The 19,683-nt window shown below is 40.0% G+C and overlaps 1 protein-coding gene across 6 annotated transcripts in view; it reads right to left on the bottom strand.

The window, feature by feature from the left end:
• Positions 1-2,168: 2,168 nt before the first annotated feature.
• ABHD18 (abhydrolase domain containing 18) overlaps positions 2,169-19,683 on the bottom strand; it is a 71,675-nt gene continuing 54,160 nt past the window's right edge. For 3 of the 6 annotated variants that reach the window (XM_054683375.2, XM_063809849.1, XM_054683378.2), the window contains 6 exons: positions 19,145-19,234; positions 18,073-18,174; positions 13,903-13,995; positions 10,453-10,831; positions 8,633-8,795; positions 2,984-3,531 (listed from right to left, as the gene is read on the bottom strand). In XM_054683375.2, the coding sequence (XP_054539350.1) occupies positions 3,480-3,531; positions 8,633-8,795; positions 10,453-10,831; positions 13,903-13,995; positions 18,073-18,174; positions 19,145-19,234 (879 nt within the window). In that variant the 3' untranslated portion in view covers positions 2,984-3,479. Of the gene's footprint in view, positions 3,532-8,632; positions 8,796-10,452; positions 10,832-13,902; positions 13,996-18,072; positions 18,175-19,144; positions 19,235-19,683 lie in introns of all 6 variants that reach the window. The other 3 variants (XM_003310455.5, XM_054683377.2, XM_054683379.2) reach the window with 2 other exon arrangements.

Genomic DNA, 19,683 nt, shown 5'->3' with positions numbered 1-19,683 from the left:
ATGTGAACTACCAGTTTACAGATCTGGTCTAAATGAATTTCTAATATTTTATGTAGTACCTAAATCCTCAAAATGGCAGAAAAATGGCAGACCGCACTTCTTTGAGATTATATATATATATATATATATTTATATATATATATATACACGCATATGTATGTGTGTATATATAATACATATATATACGTACATACATATATATACATACATACGTGTGTGTATATATATATAAAACGTATACATATACGTATATGTGTATATTTATGTATTTGAGAATACTTAAGCCACCATTTTGGGGGGAATAGATTAAAAAATCCTAAGAAAAGTTATTTTGCACTTTGAATTCTTCAACTGAGGTAGTTTTAGGGATATATATATATTTTTTGAGACAGAGTTTTGCTCTTGTTGCCCAGGCTGGAGTGCAATGGCACAATCTCGGCTTACTGCAACCTCCGTCTCCCGGGTTCAAGCGATTCTCCTGGCTCAGCCTCCTGAGTAGCTGGGATTACAGGCATGTGCCACCACGCCCGGCTAATTTTGTATTTTTTTTTAAATTTTTGTATTTTTAATAGAGATGGGGTTTCTCCATATTGGTCAGGCTAGTCTCGAACTCCCGACCTCAGGTGGTCCCCCCACCTCGGCCTCCCAAAGTGCTGGGATTACAGGTGTGAGCCACTGCACCCGGCCTAAGGATATATTCTTAAAACATCTGGTTAAGAGATGAAATTTTAAAAATGCTTTCTTTCACACTTTGAGAAAAGTTAGTTATGCCTAAGAATTAAAACTAAATCAACATTTCATTTTTTTAACAATAGAAATTCACACAACATAGTACATTATCGCTTAGTAAGAAATGTTTATGTGAACAATAATAAAGTATTTGTTTTACTAAAACCATTGTTCAAAAAGCATTCAATCATATAACCTCACTATATACATAATATAAGAAAATCGTAATTCAGTTGACAAGTTTTATTTTAAAAAGTATTTTGTGGAAGAACTTTAGTAGATGTTATACTTTTGGTTAAAACTAAAGGTTCTCATCTGAACATGTAAAATTGCTTATAGCTCAAAGAGCTGTACAGTGTTGGCTTGTTATGCCAAAGTAGTTTGAAAGAAGTTACTACTTTGTCTACCATCAATAACTTCACATTAATAATTTTTAAATATTTGTAAAAAATTAAGATGATAGAGGCATAGAGGTGACAAATGAAATCTCCTTTAAAAAGACTGCAAAGGCACATTATAATTCAAATATCGTTAGTAGACTAAGAATCCCTATTTAAAAATAATTCACAGACAACACAGATTTCAAACAAAACTCAAAAATACCTACTGTAAAACTCCACACAATACCCTAAAATATTTTCGACTTTTTTTTAACATTTTAGCTGACAGCTAGAGAAGTTTAACATAAAAAGAAAGCACCAAATCGAGCCATATAAACCCCATTTAAGAGAGTTAATAGCTATTACATAAAACTTTAAATATTTTCTGTAAAATAAAGTTTATATGGGACAAATCAATTGCATATGTGTCTATTAAATTTTGAAATTAAAAGCCAAGGCTGTTAAGTATTTGGGTAGTTAGATGGTTAGCAATCCAAAGAATAAGCATATAAAAAAATGTAATTAAAAAAATAAAAATAAAATGTCAGGTCGGGTGTGGTGGCTCAAGCCTATAATCCCAGCACTTTGGGAGGCCAAGGCAGGCATATCACTTGAGGTCAGGAATTCGAGACCAGCTTGGCCAACATGGTGAAACCTCGTGTCTATTAAAAATACAAAAATTAGCCAGGCATGGTGGCGGGCACCTGTAATCTCAGCTACTCAGGTGGAGGCAGGAGAACCGCTTGAACCTGAGAGGCAGAGGTCGCAGTGAGCCAAGATCATGCCACTGCACTCCATCAGTTAATGCAACAGGTCTTCCAATGTTTCCATTTTTGTGAATTGAAACTTTTTAGTAGGGAGAAATAAGTTTGGCATTTTGTTTTGTTTTGAGACAGAGTCTTGCTCCGTCTCCTAGGCTGGAGTGCAGTGGTGCGATCTCCGCTCACTGCAACTTCTGCCTCCCGGGTTCAAGCAATTCTCCTGCCTCAGCCTCCTGAGTAGCTGGGATTACAGGTGCCTGCCACCATGCCCGGCTTAATCTTTTTTTTTTTTTTTTTGAGATGGAGTTTTGCTCTGTTGCCCAGGCTGGAGTGCAGTGGCGCAATCTCAGCTCAGTGCAACCTCCGCCTCCTTGGTTCAACCAATTCTCCTGCCTCAGCCTCCTGAGTAGCTGGGATTACAGGCACACGCCACAATGCCCGGCTAATTTTTTTGTACTTTTAGTAGACATGGGGTTTCACCATGTTGGCCAGGCTGGTCTTAAACTCCTGACCTTGTGATCCGCCCGCCTGAGCGTCCCAAAGTGCTGGGATTACAGGCATGAGCCACTGCACCCCGCCTATTGGCATTTTTTAAAAACCCTAATCTTTAGTAAAGTTTTAGTCTAGCAAAGTCTAATGCATTTTATCTGCAGAACACTCATTTTGGTTATTATTATTATTATTATTATTATTATTATTTTGAGACGGAGTTTCACTCTTGTTGCCCAGGCTGGAGTGCAATGGTGTGATCTCGGATCACCGCAACCTCTGCCTCCCGGGTTCAAGCGATTCTCCTGCCTCTGCCTCCTGAGTATCTGGGATTATAGGCGTGCGCCACCATGCTTGGCTAATTTTTTGTATTTGTAGTAGAGAGGGGGTTTCTCCATATTGGTCAGGCTGGTCTTGAACTCCCAACCTCAGGTAATCTGCCCGCTTCAGCATCCCAGTGCTGGGATTACAGGCGTGAGCCACCGCACCCTGCCACTCACTTTGATTATTAAAAGCACTTACATTCAAGTAGAGGTACATGTTAAAAGAAAAAAAAAGAAAAAGAAAAGCACTTATCTATGAAGCTATCAGGATATTTTAGAATTCAAAGTTAACACTGATTTTATATATCATAAGTATTTATTTCCACAGCAGAAAATTAGTTGAACACAAGAACATTCAAAAAATAAACATGTTTCTCAAATCAAGAGTGAAATGTTATAAGGGTACAAAGTAAATGCTGATATATTAAAATCTTGGTTTGATTTAGCAATTTTACTAAAACCCAGAAAAGTTTCTATGAATAAATTTATTTAATAAATTATTCATGATTAAAAATTTAGTTTTTCATAAACAGTAACAACAGACTAAACACTGAATATATGGGATTCCAATAAACAATAGTAAAAACACTTTAACATTATTTACTTCAAATATTATCTTTAAATTATTCAAATGTATTCGAAGTTTATAGTTAACTGACGTGTAACAATGAATTCCAGACCAAATTGATAGTGATTAGATATATTAGTGCTGTCTGCTTGTCCTTCACATGATCACAGGATGAAGCTCCCTTTTGTAAGAAACATCATGGCCACACTGGTTACATATAATAATCCAACTAGTTAGCGTATTTATGGAGGAAGCGGTCAAATGCATCATAGATGGCTTGTCTAAAATTAAATATGAAAGAAAAACTCTAAGTAACTAACAAAAAGGGGGGACAAACAATGCCTTTACTGTAAGTTATTTCCAAATTTATCTGTGGCTTGCAACTTGACATCCTCTCTAAATAGCTATGAAATAGGCAGTTACCCTCCCCAGAATGGGTGTTTGAATCCATGTAACTTTTTTTTTTCTTTTGAGACAGGGTCTCGCTCTGTCGCCCAGGCTGGACTGCAGTGGCATGATCTCTGCTCACTGCAACCTCTGCCTCCCGGTTCAAGTGATTCTCATGCCTCAGCCTCCCAAGTAGCTAGAATTACAGGCATGCACCACCTCACCCTGCTAATTTTTTGTATTTTTAGTAGAGACGGGGTATCACCATGTTGGCTAGGCTGGTCTCGAACTCCTGGCCTCAAGTGATCCGCCTGCCTCAGATGCATGCAACTTTACCACCACTACCGGAAAACCTCAAATATACTTCCAACTTATGATGGATCTAAAAGCATTATCTTTTTCTGAAGCACTTTTTGTGCCTTAGAATATATATATTCATACACACACGCACACACACAGAGGCACATGTGTGTAATGTGTGTATAAAATAAATTATGAAAGAAAAAGGAACTGATTTATTGTCTTATCGCTTCGTTGAAAATTAATTATGTAACTTTTCAGAATGTAAGATTCTGTTTCACAGATTATGATATAGATGTTTTTCATTTACTATGAACATGTTCCTAGCTACTTAAAATCAAAAGCCTTGGTTTCTCACATTAACTTTACCAAGTATTTTAATATTTCAATTGAAAAGGAATAGACAGGCCGGGCGCGATGGCTCAAGCCTGTAATCCCAGCACTTTGGGAGGCCGAGGCAGGCGGATCACCTGAAGTCGGGAGTTTGAGACCAGCCTGATCAACATGGAGAAACCCCGTCTCTACTAAAATTACAAAAAATTAGCCAGGTATGGTGGCACATGCCTATAATCCCAGCTACTCGGGAGGCTGAGGCAGGAGAATTGCTTGAACCTGGGAGGCAGAGGTTGCGTGAGCTGAGATCACACCATTGCACTCCAACCTGGGCAACAAGAGCGAAACTCTGTTTCAAAAAAAAAAAAGAAAGAAAAAGAAAAGGAATAGACAAATTTTATCTTCCATAAGATATTTTTTCTTTTCTTTTTTCTTTTTTTTTAGAGACAAGATCTCACTATGTTGCCTAGGCTTGAGTGCAGTGGTTACTCTCAGGTGCAATCGTAGCACGCTGCAGCCTCAAACTCTTGGCCTCAAGCTATCTTCCCACCTCAGCCTGTTGAGTATCTGGAACTACAGTCCTGCGACACCCTGCCCCACTCATATTTTTTTCTAAAGCTGTTTTTTTCCTATTGTATAATACATTTTTATAGCAGAATATTCAGAAAATCCAAAACATAGGAAGGGGAAAACATCATAATCCCATCACTCACATCTACTGTTAACCTTTTCATATCTTTCCTCCAGGCTTTTAAGAAAATGCACGTCTAGGCCAGGCGCGGTGGCTTACGCCTGTAATCCCAGCACTTTGGAAGGCCAAGGAGGGCGGATCACAAGGTCAGGAGTTCGAGACCAGCCTGGCCAACATGGTGAAACCTCATCTCTACTAAAAATACAAACATTAGCCGGGTGTGGTGGTGGGTGCCTGTAATCCCAGCTACTCGAGAGGCTGAGGCAGGAGAATTGCTTAAACCTGGGAGGCGGAGGATGCAGTGAGCCAAGATCGCGCCACTGCACTCCAGCCTAGGTGACAAGCAAGACTCCGGCTCAAAAAAAAGAAAAAAGAAAATGCATGTCTATATTTTCACCCAGTTTAAATAACTATCAGATATTAATTTTGTATCCCACTTGTTCAACTAACCATATCCTCACATCCAAACACAGCTATTAAGACTGTCTTTAGCCGGGTGCGGTGGCTCACGCCTGTAATCCCAGAACTTTGGGAGGCCGAGACAGGCGGATCACGAGGTCAGGAGATCGAGACCATCCTGGCTAACATGGTGAAACCCCGTCTCTACTAAAAATAGAAAAAAATTAGCCGGGCGTGGTGGCGGGCGCCTGTAGTCCCAGCTACTGCAGAGGCTGAGGCATGAGAATGCTGTGAACCCAGGAGGTGGAGGTTGCAGTGAGCCAAGATCACGCCACCGCACTCCAGCCTGAGTGACAGAGGGAGACTCTGTCTCAAAAAAGACAAAAAAAAAAAAAAAAAAAAAAAAAAAAAAGACTATCTTTGAAACTGATAGCCTGCTAATAGAATATTATTTCCAATATGTTGGGAAGTCATAGTTTTACAACATGCTTGTCTTTCTTTGGCTCAAGTATTTGTTCCCTGTGAATTATAATGAACCATAAGAAGGGAAAAAAATTAGAGGTGGATATTTGCATGTTGGTGTAAACACATAAAGAGATTTTGTTTTGAAGACAGATATGACAGTAATAGGGAAGAAGTAAAGAGGGCTTTGAAATTATTGCCCACTGGATAATTTTTTTTTTGAGACGGAGTCTCACTCTGTCACCCAGGCTGGAGTGCAGTGGTGCGATCTCGGCTCACTGCAAGCTCTGACCTCTGGGTTCACGCCATTCTCCTGCCTCAGCCTCTGCAGTAGCTGGGACTACAGGCGCCCGCCACCACGCCCAGCTAATTTTTTTCTATTTCTAGTAGACACGGGGTTTCACCATGTTAGCCAGGATGGTCTTGATCTCCTGGCCTCCTGATCCACCCGCCTCGGCCTCCCAAAGTGCTGGGATTACAGGCGTGAGCCACCACGCCCGGCCCGCCCACTGGATAATTTTTTTCCTCAGAGTTAGTTCCAGGCACTTGCTCTTGTGGAATGAATCTGAATTTGTTTACTTCCTGGTGCCAAAAGTTACAATACGGGCTTGTGTACATGTGAGAAGGGTTAGGAAATGTATGTCCCTTTTTAATCATGTGAATAGTCTCTTATTCACCTGTATTATCAATAAGCTCTAAATAACACAAAATATTAGAGCACATAAAGGAATGGCTTTATTTATTCATTCATTTTTTGAGACAGAGTCTCACTGTCACCCAGGCTGGAATGTAGTGGTGCGATCCCAGCTCACTGCAACCTCTGCCTCCAGGGGGAATGCAGTGGCGTGATAGCTCACTGCAACCTCCACCTCCCAGGTTCAAGCGGTTCTTCTGCCTCAGCCTCCCGAGTAGCTGGGACTATAGGTGCGCGCCCACCACACCCAGCTAATTTTTGTATTTTTAGTAGAGATGGGGTTTTACCATATTGGCCAGGCTGGGCTCGAACTCCTGATGTCATGATCCACCCGCCTTGGCCTCCTGAAGTGCTGGGATTACAGATGTGAGCCACCGCACCTGGCGGCTTCTTTTATTTTTATGTTTGGTGTGTGAAAAGACTGAATTTTTAAAAATTCTACTATTCCAATGTCATCTAACCTCTGTTAAGTTTTGAAGTGACTGATGGGGAATGGAAGAGGTCAAATAGCTTAGTAGTGACTCCACTTGAGCAAGTTACTTAATCTTTTTTGTTCCCTTTATTCTGTGTAAAGGGGATAATAACAGAGCAATTGCCCTAGCATCTGGCACATGATAATAGTTAACATTTATCTCTCTCAAATGAAGCCTTCATAATAGCACTTTTGAGTTTTTATATTTGACTTTGATTATAAATCTACTCTTCCCAATACGTCTTAGCTATACTCCCACTTAGATACACAAAAGAGTGAAAGAAATTTGATACTAATTTACTAATGCAAGCATGTGGGTCCTCTGCATTCACATGTATAACAGAACTTTAGACTCTTCTTAAGCAATCCTAGCAACCCTAGGTAGTCACGGATTTTTGTTTATTTGTTTTAATTTTGTTGTGCCAGAGGGCCAATGAGTATTGGATAGTCTGCTCACTCACCAATAGGGACTCAAATGCTGCATGAATACTTCTTAAAAGATCATACTATAAGAAGAAAGGTTTACTATATCCTTCAAGACATGACAGACTTGAACAACTGGTTTATTTCTCAAAAGGGTGACATTTATAAGTTGGGCTAGATAAGTAACAACATAGAAAAATTATTTCCTACGTTAACAAGAGCTAAAACATGTCAAACATATCACATACAATTCTTCTATTATATAGCTATCCAGTTGGCAGTTTTTTTAACACTTATGTACAGGGCACTGATCTAACCATTTATGTGAATCAATTTATTTAATCATTAATAATAACATGAGGAATATGTTTCAATAATGCAGAATACCAGAAAATTATAGTTTTAGCATAAAAAAAAATTTTTTTTTTTTGAGACGGAGTCTCGCTCTGTCTCCCAGGCTGAAGTGCAGTGGCGTGATCTCGGCTCACTGCCAGCTCCGCCTCCCGGGTTTTATGCCATTCTCCTGCCTCAGCTTCCCAAGTAGCTGGGACTACAGACATGCACCACCTATGCCCGGCTACTTTTTTTTTTTTGTATTTTTACTAGAGACGGGGTTTCACCGTGTTAGCCAGGATGGCCTTGATCTCCTGACCTCGTGATACACCCGCCTCCGCCTCCCAAAGTGCTGGGATTACAGGCGTAAGCCACCGCGCCCAGCCAGCATAAAAGTTTTTATAAATTCTAACTAAAATAGTGGAGTCATATAAGGTTGTTCACATTAAAAGCACTTCTTATTTAAGGTTCAATATTCACTTGCTAACTGAAAAACATTGCTAAATTATTCCACAGATGTTCAGGCCATTCTGAAAAAACATCAGAATAGAGTGAAAAAACTCTTGATGCACCAAAGCAACTTTAACAAGCCATGATCTTCCTTCTCACATCCTAAAATACCTGGCCATTAATATTTGAAGAGGGGAAAGCCACACGATAAAGCATGCCTATGATATGCATCATGCTTAGTTCTCTAGAAGAAAATAAGAAGAACAAATTCTAGGAAAGAGGGAAAAGTAACTCAGTGTGAGATTTGTGGGAGGTGAGGAGGGAATTCAAAGATTGAAACAGACTATAAAAATATGTGATCTTTTATATTTGTTGAAGCAAAAAATCCAGAAAACAAACAACAAATGAACGAATACATGTTTAGACCAGCCGTCTTACCTGAAGAGTCCTTGTTTAAAAAGATAAGCACTAATATGACCCCCTTCTAAGTATCGGATTTCACAACCAGGCCAAATTTCTTGTAAACTTCGAACTCCTGTTCGTGGAATATAGGCATCTTCTTTGGCTTGAACCACTATAATGAGGCTTGGATCAACTGGGACTAGGTATAGGATTTTAAAAAATTCAACATATACACATTAGAAAATAAAAAAACACCACACAATGCAGTAAATAAAACATTCGTCAAACTAAACATTTTTGATTAAATTAAAAATCAACTATAATATGCTACCTTACTCATCTCCAGTACAAGATAAATATTCTAAAAATGATACAAAATACTGTGGTTTTTTAAAATTAACTAATTTATTTATTTCTTTTGTGTGTGTGGGTACACAGTAGGTGTATATATTTATGGGTTACATGAGATATTTTGATACGGGCATGCAATGCATAATAATCACATCAGAGTACATAAGGTATGCATCGCCTCAATCATTTATTTTAAAGATGGGATCTCACTGTGTTGCCCAGGCTGAAATGCAGTGGCTATTCATTGGCAAGATCATAGTGCACTACAGCCTTGAACTCCTGGGCTCAAGTGATCCTCCCTCCTTAACTTCCTGAGTAGCTGGGACTACAGGTGAATGCCACCACACTCAGCAATCCGGTGTTTTTCTTTTGGGAGATAAGAGTTTCACTTTGTCACCGAGGCTAGGGTGCAGTGGTGCAATCATAGCTCAGTGCCACCTTGAATTCCTGGGCTCAAGGGATCCTCCTGCCTCAGCCTCTGAGTAGATGGGACTATAAGCATGTGCCACCACACCCAGCTAATTTATTTTTGTTTTTGAGATGGAGTCTCACTCTGTCACTCAGGCTGAGTGCAGTGGCATGATCTCTGCTCACTGCAACTTCCACCTCCCGGGTTCAAATGATTCTCCTGCCTCAGCCTCCTGAGTAGCTGGGATTACAGGCACACACCATTACGCCCAACTAATTTTTTATATTTTTGGTAGAGATGAGGTTTCACCATGTTGGCCAGGATGGTCTCAAACTCCTGACCTCAAGTGATCCACCCGCCTTGGCCTCCCAAAGCACTGGGATTACAGGCGTGATCCACTGGGCCTGGCCACCCAGCTAATTTTTACATTTTTGATAAGGACAGGGTCTCACTATGTTGCCCAGGCTAGTGTCAAACTCCTGGGCTCAAGCAGTCCTCCCACCGCAGCCTCCCAAAGTGCTAGGATTATAGGCGTGAGCCACTGTGTCCAGCTCCAGAGTGTGTGAGAGTGTGTGTATGTGTGTTTGTGTGTGTGTGTGAGAGTCTTGCTGTCACCCAGGATGGAGTGCAGTGGTGTGATCTTGGCTCACTGCAACCTCCAACTCCTTGGGCTGAAGCGATCCTTCCACTTCAGCCTCCCAGGTAGCTGGAACTACAGGCTTGCAACACCACACATGACTACTTTTTTGTATTTTTTTTTGGGTAGAGACAGGGTTTTACCATGTTACCCAGGCTGGTCTTGAACTCCTGGGCTCAAGCAATCCACTTGCCTCAGCCTCCCAAAATGCTGGGATTACAGGCATGAGCCACCACACCCGGCTGTCCAGTGTGTTTTTTATGAATAAGATAATCTTAAATTTTCATAGATAGAATATGATACATTTAAGTAACCAACTTATCTCTGCAAACATATTCTGGAGCCAACAAAAAAATATACCCTTGAAAATATAAAATTATCTTACAGAGCATCTTTTAAAATATTTCACAAATACTTACACATCAGCAAATATTCTCAATTTCATATAAAAATTAGTACCTGAGAAATTTGCTACATGAGTACATTCATCCATGACTCCTTTCATAAATATTAAAGACTCTTTCCGAAGACTGTTTCTTCTTTGTTCTTTACTAAGTAGGTGGTATGACTGAGGGTTGCGACTTGTATAACTACTTTTGTTGGTTGAAAGTGTTTGATTGAAGCGCTTCATCTTAGAGGTATCTTGCAATAAGAGTCCTTCTGATGTCGCACTGACAGATGTTTCGCTAGAATTATGGCAGTCAGCAGGTTTTTGGGATACAACTTGGTTTGATATATCTAAATTTAAAGTTCTGGAAACCAGATTAAGGTTAGTTAGCTTGTCTGCACTGCTAGTGAAGTGTTTCACAAACTCTTGTCCCATTTTGAAAGAATCTGTCTGAACATATGAAAGGAAAGAAAACATTATTTAATATAAAATAGGGTATTAACAGCTTTGTCAAAAAAAAAAGAGAAAAGACAAATGTCCATCAATGAATAAATGGATAAATAAAATGTGGTATATTCAAACAATTAAACATTATTCAGTCTTAAAAGGAATGAAATTCTGACACATGCTACAACATGGATGAACACTGAAGACATTATCTTAAGTGAATAAGCCAGACACAAAAGGACAAATATTGTATGATTCCACTTGTATGAGGTCCCTATAGTAGTAAAATTCATAGCGATGGAAAGAGAATGGCAGTTGCCAGAGACTGGGAGAAGGGAGGAATGAATAGTTTTGTTCAATGGGTAAGTTTCAGTTTGAGAAGATAAAAATGTTTTGGAGATAGATGGTGGTGATGGTTGCACAACATGTATATACTTAATGCCACTGAACTATGCACTTAAAAATGGTTATGATAGTAAATTTTATGTTGTATATATTTACCATGACTTTTTTAAAAAACAAAGATGTATTAAAATTTAACTCACGACTAAGATAAATGACTTACACTTTATTGCTGTTTCCTACTAAACAGTAAAGGGTATCATTTAGCCTGCATCATTTTTTTTTATAGCCAAAGTTTTAAAATCCATGATCTGCCTTAACCTTTGAACTTCTAAAAGTCTTACAACTGAGTAATGTAAATTCAAGCACAGGAGGACACCAGCTTCTCCAAATCCCTTTCTCTGGTTGAACTAACCAGAATTTAAAATTACTGGCCAGGCGCGGTGGCTCACGCCTGTAATCCCGGCACTTTGGGGAGCTGAAGCAGGTGGATCACGAGGTCAGGAGATCGACACCATCCTGGCCAACATGGCAAAACCCTGTCTCTACTAAAAATACAAAATTTAGCCGGGCATGGTGGTGTGTGCCTGTTATCCCAGCTACTCGAGAGGCTGAGGCAGGAGAATCGCTTAAATCTGGGAGGCAGTGGTTGCAGTGACCTGATATCGTGCCACTGCACTTCAGCCTGGGCGACAGAGTGAGACTCCGTCTCAAAAAAAAAAAAAAAAAAAAATTATCAAGAAAAAAAGAAATATTGCCTATTAAAGTCTCAAAACTATATTCTAAATTCAAGGACTTGTAAATACAGTTATGTGTTGCTTAATGATGGGATATGTTCTGAGAAATGCATCACTAGGTGGTTTCATTGTTGTGTGAACATCACAGTGTATTTACGTAAATCTAGACGGTATAGCTGACTACACACCCAAGCTATATGGTATAATCTATTGTTTCTAGGTTACTAACCTGTACAACATGTTACTGTACTTAATACTGTAGGCAATTGTAACACAATTGTAAGTATTTGTGTATCTAATCATAGAAAAGGTACAGTAGGCAAGGCACGGTGGCTCATGCTTGTAATCCCTGCCCTTTGGGAGGCCAAGGGTGGGTTGATCACTTGAGGTCAGGAGTTCAAGACTAGCCTGGCCAACATGGTGAAACTCTGTCTCTACTAAAATATAAAAATTAGCCAGGTGTGGTGGGCACCTGTAATCCCAGCTACTTGGGAGGCTGAGGCAGGAGAATCATTTGAACCCAGGAGGCGGAGGTTACAATGAGTAGAGACTGTGCCACTGCACTCCAGCCTGGGCGACAGAGCAAGACTCCGTCTCAAAAAAAAAAAAAAAAAGAAAAAGAAAAGATATAGTAAAAATATGGTATTACAATCTTTTGGACCACCTTATATATGTGACTGAAGCATTGTTATGCAGAGCATGACTGTACAATAGAATTTAAGTAAAAATAAACTTTGTTATATGCTAAAACCAAAGTCAAAAGAAAAAGTGACAGCCTGGGAAAATATATTTGCAACTCATATTACAAATGGCAAATCACTTTAATTTATTAAGAGCTAGAATTGAATAATTTTTTTAAAAGCCCAGAACCCCCAAATGAGCAAAGGATATACACATAAGGGCAACAGAAAACAAAATACAAACTGCTCTTTTTTTTTTTTTTTTTTTTTTTGAGGTGGAGTCTTACTCTGTCACCCAGGCTGGAGTGCAATGGCACGATTTCAGCTCACTGCAACTTCACCCTTTTGGGTTCAAGCGATTCTCCTGACTCAGCCTCCTGAGTAGCTGGGACTACAGGCGCATGCCACCATGCCTGGCTAATTTTTTGTTGTTGTTGTTGTTCAGAAGAAGTCTTGCTCTTGTCCTCCAGGCTGGAGTGCAATGGCATGATCTTGGCTCACTGCAACCTCTGCCTCCTGGGTTCAAGCAATTCTCTGCCTCAGCCTCCCGGGTAGCTGGGATTACAGGCGCCTGCCACCATGCCCGGCTAATTTTTGTATTTTAAGTAGAGACGGGGTTTCACCATGTTGGCCAGGCTGGTCTCGAACTCCTGACCTCAGGTGATCTGCCAGCCTTGGCCTCTCAAACTGCTGGGATTACAGGCGTGAGCCACCATGCCCGGCCAATTTTTTATATTTTTAATAGAGACGGGGTTTCACCGTGTTGGCCAGGATGGTCTCAATCTGACCTCATGATCTGCCCACCTCGGCCTCCCAAAGTGCTGGGATTACATGTGTGAGCCGTCGTGCCCAGCCAAACTGCTCTTAAACTTATAAAAACTTGCTCAACTTCCCTCATGCTTAAGTTAATTAAAACTATGCCATTTTCCAGTGCCAGTTGACAAAAAATAAAAACTCAAGTTTGATAACACACTGAATTTGAGAACTTATGAAGAAAGACACATTCCTGCTGGTGGTGTAAACTGACATAACCAGAATTAGACAAAATCTAACTACATTACTATACCCTTGACTCAGCAATCATATTTCTAGGAATTTACACTTATATAACATGAATGTACAAAGTTACTCACTGCAGCACTGTTTATTAATAGCAAAAGATGAGAAACAACATAAACATCTATCAACAGGGTACTGATTAATTATGGTACATCCATTCACATAATAGACTATTATATAGCAGTAAAAAATAATAAGGAAACACTTTGTATAGTCCATAAAAAAGGGAAGTGAGGCTGGGCACAGTGGCTCATACCTGTAATCCTAGCACTCTGGGAGGCTGAGGCAGGCAGATTGCTTTAGCCCAGGAGTTTGAAACAAGCCTGGGCAACATTGTGAAATCCCATCTCTACAAAAAATACAAAAATTAGCCAGGTGTGGTGGTGCATACCTATAATCCCAGCTACTCAGGAGGCTGAGGTAGAAGGCAACAGAGCCAGACCCTACCTCAAGAAAAGAAAAAGAAAAAGATTTAAAAAGTTCATATTTTTATTGGTTTGCACATGGACCAAAAATTCCCTGAAACACTAAACAATATAGGTTGTTATTTGTTGATGGGGATTGGACCTAAGCACAGATGGGGTAGGAATCTTTTCACTATATGTATCTATTTATACTTTTTGATGCTTGAATTATATGACCATACATTTTTTTTTAAGTTAAAGAATTAAAATTGGTTGGCCGGGCGCAGTGGCTCACGCCTGTAATACCAGCACTTTGGAAGGCCGAGGTGGGAGGATCACCTCAGGCCAGGAGTTCGAGACCAGCCCGACCAACATGGAGAAACCCCGTCTCTACTAAAAATACGAAATTAGCCGGGCGTGGTGGCACATGCCTGTAATCCCAGCTACTCGGGAGGCTGAGGCAGGAGAATCGCTTGAACTCAGGAGGCAGAGGTTGCGGCGAGCCAAGATTGTGCCTCTGCACTCCAACCTGGGCAAAAGAGTGAAACTCCATCTCAAAAAAAAAAAAAAAAAAAAAAAATTAAAATTGGTTGAAGGCAAGGAAAACAAAAATACCCAACAACCTGGTTACCACAACAAATCACTATAAGAGGAAGGAAGTTTAGTAACATATGGAAATGTAAAGATCAAAGGGTCCCCGAATTACTCAGAGTGGGACATCAATAAATTGAACTTTTTTTTGACTGGGAAAATACAAAGAGTAGGGAAAACATCTTAACATTTATTGAATATTCGTTATTGTGAACTGGTTCTAAGTGAGATGAGAAGTGCCAAATAAGACTACCGCTATGGTTTAAATATGTCCCCCAAAGTTCATGTGTTGGAAACTTAATCCCCAATGTAATAGTGTTGAAAGGTGGGACCTTTAATTAGGCCATGAAGGTTCTGCTCTCATAAATGGACTAATGCCCTTACTGTGGGAGTGGGTTAGTTATCGGGAATGGATTCCTGATAAAAGAATGAGTTCAGCCTCTTCCCTCCCTCTATCTCTTTTGCACACACACACATTCTCTCTTGCCCTTATGCCTTCTGCCATGAAATAATGCAGCAAGAAGGCACTCACCAGATGTGGGCCCCTCAACCTTGGACTTTCTAGCCTCCAGAACTGTGAGCCACATATATCTCTGGTCTTATAAATTTCCCAGTCTCAGATATTCTGTTACAGCAACACAAAATTGACTAAGACAACTACATTGCAATTTCAGATGACCAAAATTTATAAACTTCCTTTAAAACATACATGTAAGTTTCTCATAAACTTTCAAATACAGGTATTCTTCTGATTATATGTATAGGAACTAACTAGCAGGTAAAGCTTTTTTTTGTTTTTCTGAGACGGAGTCTCGCTCTGTTGCGTGCAGTGGCGTGATCTTGGCTTACTGCAAGCTCTGCCTTCTGGGTTCACGCCATTCTCCTGCCTCAGCCTCCCGAGTAGCTGGGACTGCAGGCGCCTGCCTGCCACCACGCCCGGCTAATTTTTTGTATTTTTAGTAGAGATGGGGTTTCACCGTGTTGGCCAATATGGTCTCGATCTCCTGACCTCGTGATCTGCCCTCCTCGGCCTCCCAAAGTGCTGGGATTACAGGGTGAGCCATTGCGCCCAGCCTTTTTTTTTTTTTTTTTAAGAGAAATGGTCTTGCTCTGTCACCTGGGCTGGAGTGCAATGACACAATCATAGCTCACTGCTACAGCCTTGAACTCCTGGGATCAAGTGATCTGCCCACCTCAGCCTCCTGAGTAGCTAGGACTACAGGCATGCACCACCATGCCCAGCTTTTTTTTTTTTTTTTTTTTTTTGTAGAGACAAGAGTCTCACTTTATTTCCCAGGCTGGTCTCAAACTCCTGGCTTCAAGTGATCCTCTTACCTCAGTCTTCCAAATTGCTGTAATTACAGGCATGTGCCACCACGCCTGGCCCCGATAAAGCTATTTTGTAATAAAGTTCTTAGGCAAGCAATCAACTACCTTTTGAAGTTACCTAAGATAGACCTACTTTACAAGAGTAAAGTTTACAGTGATTTAATTATAAATAAAGAGTCCTCATTCATAGTAGAAAGATTTCTTTTTTTTGAAGTTTCTTAAGAGTCTCAGTATCTTTCAAACAGTAAAAAATTTAAATTCATGAAAAGGATTGCTGGGCGCGGTGGCTCATGCCTGTAATCCCAGCACTCTGGGAGGCCGAGGCAGGTGTATCATGAGGTCAGGAGTTTGAGACCAGCCTGACCAATATGGTGAAACCCCGTCTCTACTAAAAATACAAAAATTAGCTAAGCATAGTGGCGCGTGCCTGTAGTCCCAGCTGCTCAGGAGGCTGAGGCAGGAGAATTGCTTGAATCTGGGATGCGGAGGTTGCAGTGAGCTGAGAGCTAAGATCGTGCCACTGCACTCCAGCCTGGGCGACACAGCAAGACAGAGAAAAAAAAAAAAAAAGAAAAGGATCGGTCACTTTTGAAGAGCAATAGGAAACCAATTCATCATCTTGAAAACTGGTAAATTACAGAAAAAAAATCAAGCATTTATCATAACTGCCTTTCTTATACAAACTGAACTACCATGTAACTAAATAATATATGAGGTAAGTGTCTCCCTATAAAAGTATTCAAATACATGAAAAAGAAATAATAGAATATCAGCAACCTTCAATGAATTGATATAGTCATTAAGCATCAGTAGAGGCTTATATCATAAAAAAAGAGATAATCAGATATTATGTGTTTCCTATATAGCCTTGTGAAAGAAATCAAAACAATGAGTTTAATCAAGCCTTTAGATCCAACTGCCAATTTTCAGGCAATGTAGAGCAATATGCTGAACTGTACCATGAGAACGCAATCAGAAAAATCTAGATTGTGAGAAACCCTACAGGTCAAATAACCTAAATTCTTCATGAAATAAATTATAAGGAAAATAAAGGGATGGAAGGCAAGTTATTTTTTTTTCTTTTTTACAGATTGATTGATTGATTTTTTATTATTACACTTTAAGTTCCAGGGTACATGTGCACAACGTGCAGGTTTGATACATAGGTATACATGTGCCATGTTGGCTTGCTGTACCTATCAACTTGCCATTTATATTAGGTATATCTCCTAATGCTATCCTTCCCCTAGCCCGCCACCCCTCAACAGGCCCCGGTGTGTGATGTTCCCCGCCCTGTGTCCAAGTGTTCTCATTGTTCAATTCCCACCTATGAGTGAGAACATGCGGTGTTTGGTTTTCTATCGGAAGGCAACTTATTAAATGTACTTCAAATAAAAGAACTATAGGGTCTACAGATACACATTTGGATAATAAAATTATTTTAAAGGCAGAAGGAGTAATTACTATAAACGTAAGGATAATGATTACTAATAATGCAGGGAGGAAGGCCTTGTGATTAGGACACATTTGAAGGGGTTTCTGGGTTGGGTGGTCAAGTTTTATTTTTGACCTAGGTACTAGTTACAGTGTGTTTGCCTTTTAATAAATGTAGTAAACCACATATTTGCTTTGCATGATTCTCTGTATCTGTGTTTTATTTTAAAAGAATTTTTATTTATTTATTTTTAAGACAGAGTCTCACTCTGTCGCCCAGGCTGCAGTGCAGTGGCACAATCTTGGTTCACTGCAACCTCTGCCTCCTAAGTTCAAGAGATTCTCCTGCCTCAGCCTCCTGAATAGCTGGGATTACAGGCACCCACCACCACACGTGGCTAATTTTTGTATTTTTAGTAGTGATGGGGTTGGCCAGGCTAGTCTCAAACTCCTGACCTCAAGTGATCAACCCACTTCAGCATCCCAAGGTGCTGGGGTTACAGGTGTGACCCACCATGCCCAGGCAAAAATGAAAAATCTTTTAAAGTAAAAAATAGTATGTACAGCTATGTTTTTAAAAATTTGCTATTCTCTTTAAAAACCTGAATCATTAAATATACAATCAACTCCCCCCACCACCAATGTTGGGTGGAAAGTGAAATACTTACTCCACAGTATTCAAGCATGTGAATAATTTCTTCTTCATAAACTGTCTGGGTATAATATTGCTTTTCCAGCTCCCTCCAATTAATTGATTTACTCAACACACCCTGAAATAATAAGCTAAATTAAGATCAAACCACATCATAAGGCAATTTGCCCAATACTTTTATTATTATTACTGTGTGAGACTACCTTTTTTTTTTTTTTTTTTTGCAGATGAAGTCTCACTCTGTTGCCCAGGCTGGAGTGCAATGGCACTATCTCGGCTCACTGCAACCTCCACCTTCTGGGTTCAAGCAATTCTCCTGCCTCCGCCTCCCAAGTAGCTGAGACTACAGGCATGTGCCACCACGCCCAGCTAATTTTTGTATTTTTAGTAGAGACAGAGTTTCACCATGTTGGCTAGGCTGGTCTTGAACTCCTGACTTCAGGTGGTCTACCAGCCTCAGCCTCCCAAAGTGCTGGGATTACAGGCGTGAGCCACCGCACCTGGCCTAAGACTTCCTATCTTTAGCCTGCTTGTAAGGTTGGCCCTTAACTGGAGTCTGGGAACTTGACCAGTAAACAGCTTTCTATACTTATATAAAACTTTTCCTAAATGATAAGAGTGGGTCACTGTACCTAAACTGCTTATATAAACAATGCGGTTTCTGCTGAACACCTGCTTTCCTTCTGAATTTTTGGTGTATGCTAGGCAGAAGTTATCTAAGTCACTAACCCCTGATAAAAACTCTGGACTGCAAGGCTCAGGGGAGCTTCACTGATGGACAGCACTTTGCACTTATTGTCAATAATTATTGTTGGAAGAATTAAGCATGAACTGTAACACTCCACTAGGAGAGGACTCTTGGAAGCTTCTTCCTGGTTTCCTTTGGACTCTACCTCATGCGCTTTTTCCTTCTGTTGACTGTGTTGTATCTTTTGCTGTAGTTAAGGCTTAATCATGATTACGACTATATCCTAAGTCCTATAATTCTTTCTTTGAATCACCAAAGCTGAGGGTGGTTTTGGGGACCCCCCCAAAACAATTACCTCTAATTATATATAGCTACCTAATATTAATTACAATTAAATTACCGTAGTGAAGACCCCAGATGCTGTGGACCAAGACAGGCATGGAATCAATGGCATGGGCTTAGGCCAGTTGGATACCGCTAAGGAAGCCATCTGTAATATAACAGATAGAGAGCGTCTATTTAGAGTTTCTATTCATTAAAATAAAAATATTTAATATTAATAAGCATTCCGTGCAGTAAATAGTTGGTCAGATAAACACAAAGTCTGCAAACATTCGTGAGAATGTCTAGCCACCTCATTAAATTTCCCAAATCATAAATTCAACAACATTTAATTTCCCCCTTAGATAGCAATAAAATGTAATACAAAACTTTAACCTCAAGACCATTCGCTGAGAGCTACTTTCTACTGTGTAAATATGGAGCAAAGATGCTGAGATGTAGATGCTGGGCAGCAGGGTAAACACACTCATTACTTAAGTGACTTGCCAGATAGAGCAAAATCACAACTATAAAACATCAGACCATTGAGGTTGACTGAGTATGCCAAGAATTTGGTGAACTACAAAGCAGATTATATAATAGATCTAAAATAATGTA

Source organism: Pan troglodytes, chromosome 3 (assembly GCF_028858775.2).
Source record: "Pan troglodytes isolate AG18354 chromosome 3, NHGRI_mPanTro3-v2.0_pri, whole genome shotgun sequence".
In the NCBI taxonomy this organism is placed as follows: domain Eukaryota; kingdom Metazoa; phylum Chordata; class Mammalia; order Primates; family Hominidae; genus Pan; species Pan troglodytes.
This window is presented reverse-complemented; position numbering and strand designations above follow the sequence as displayed.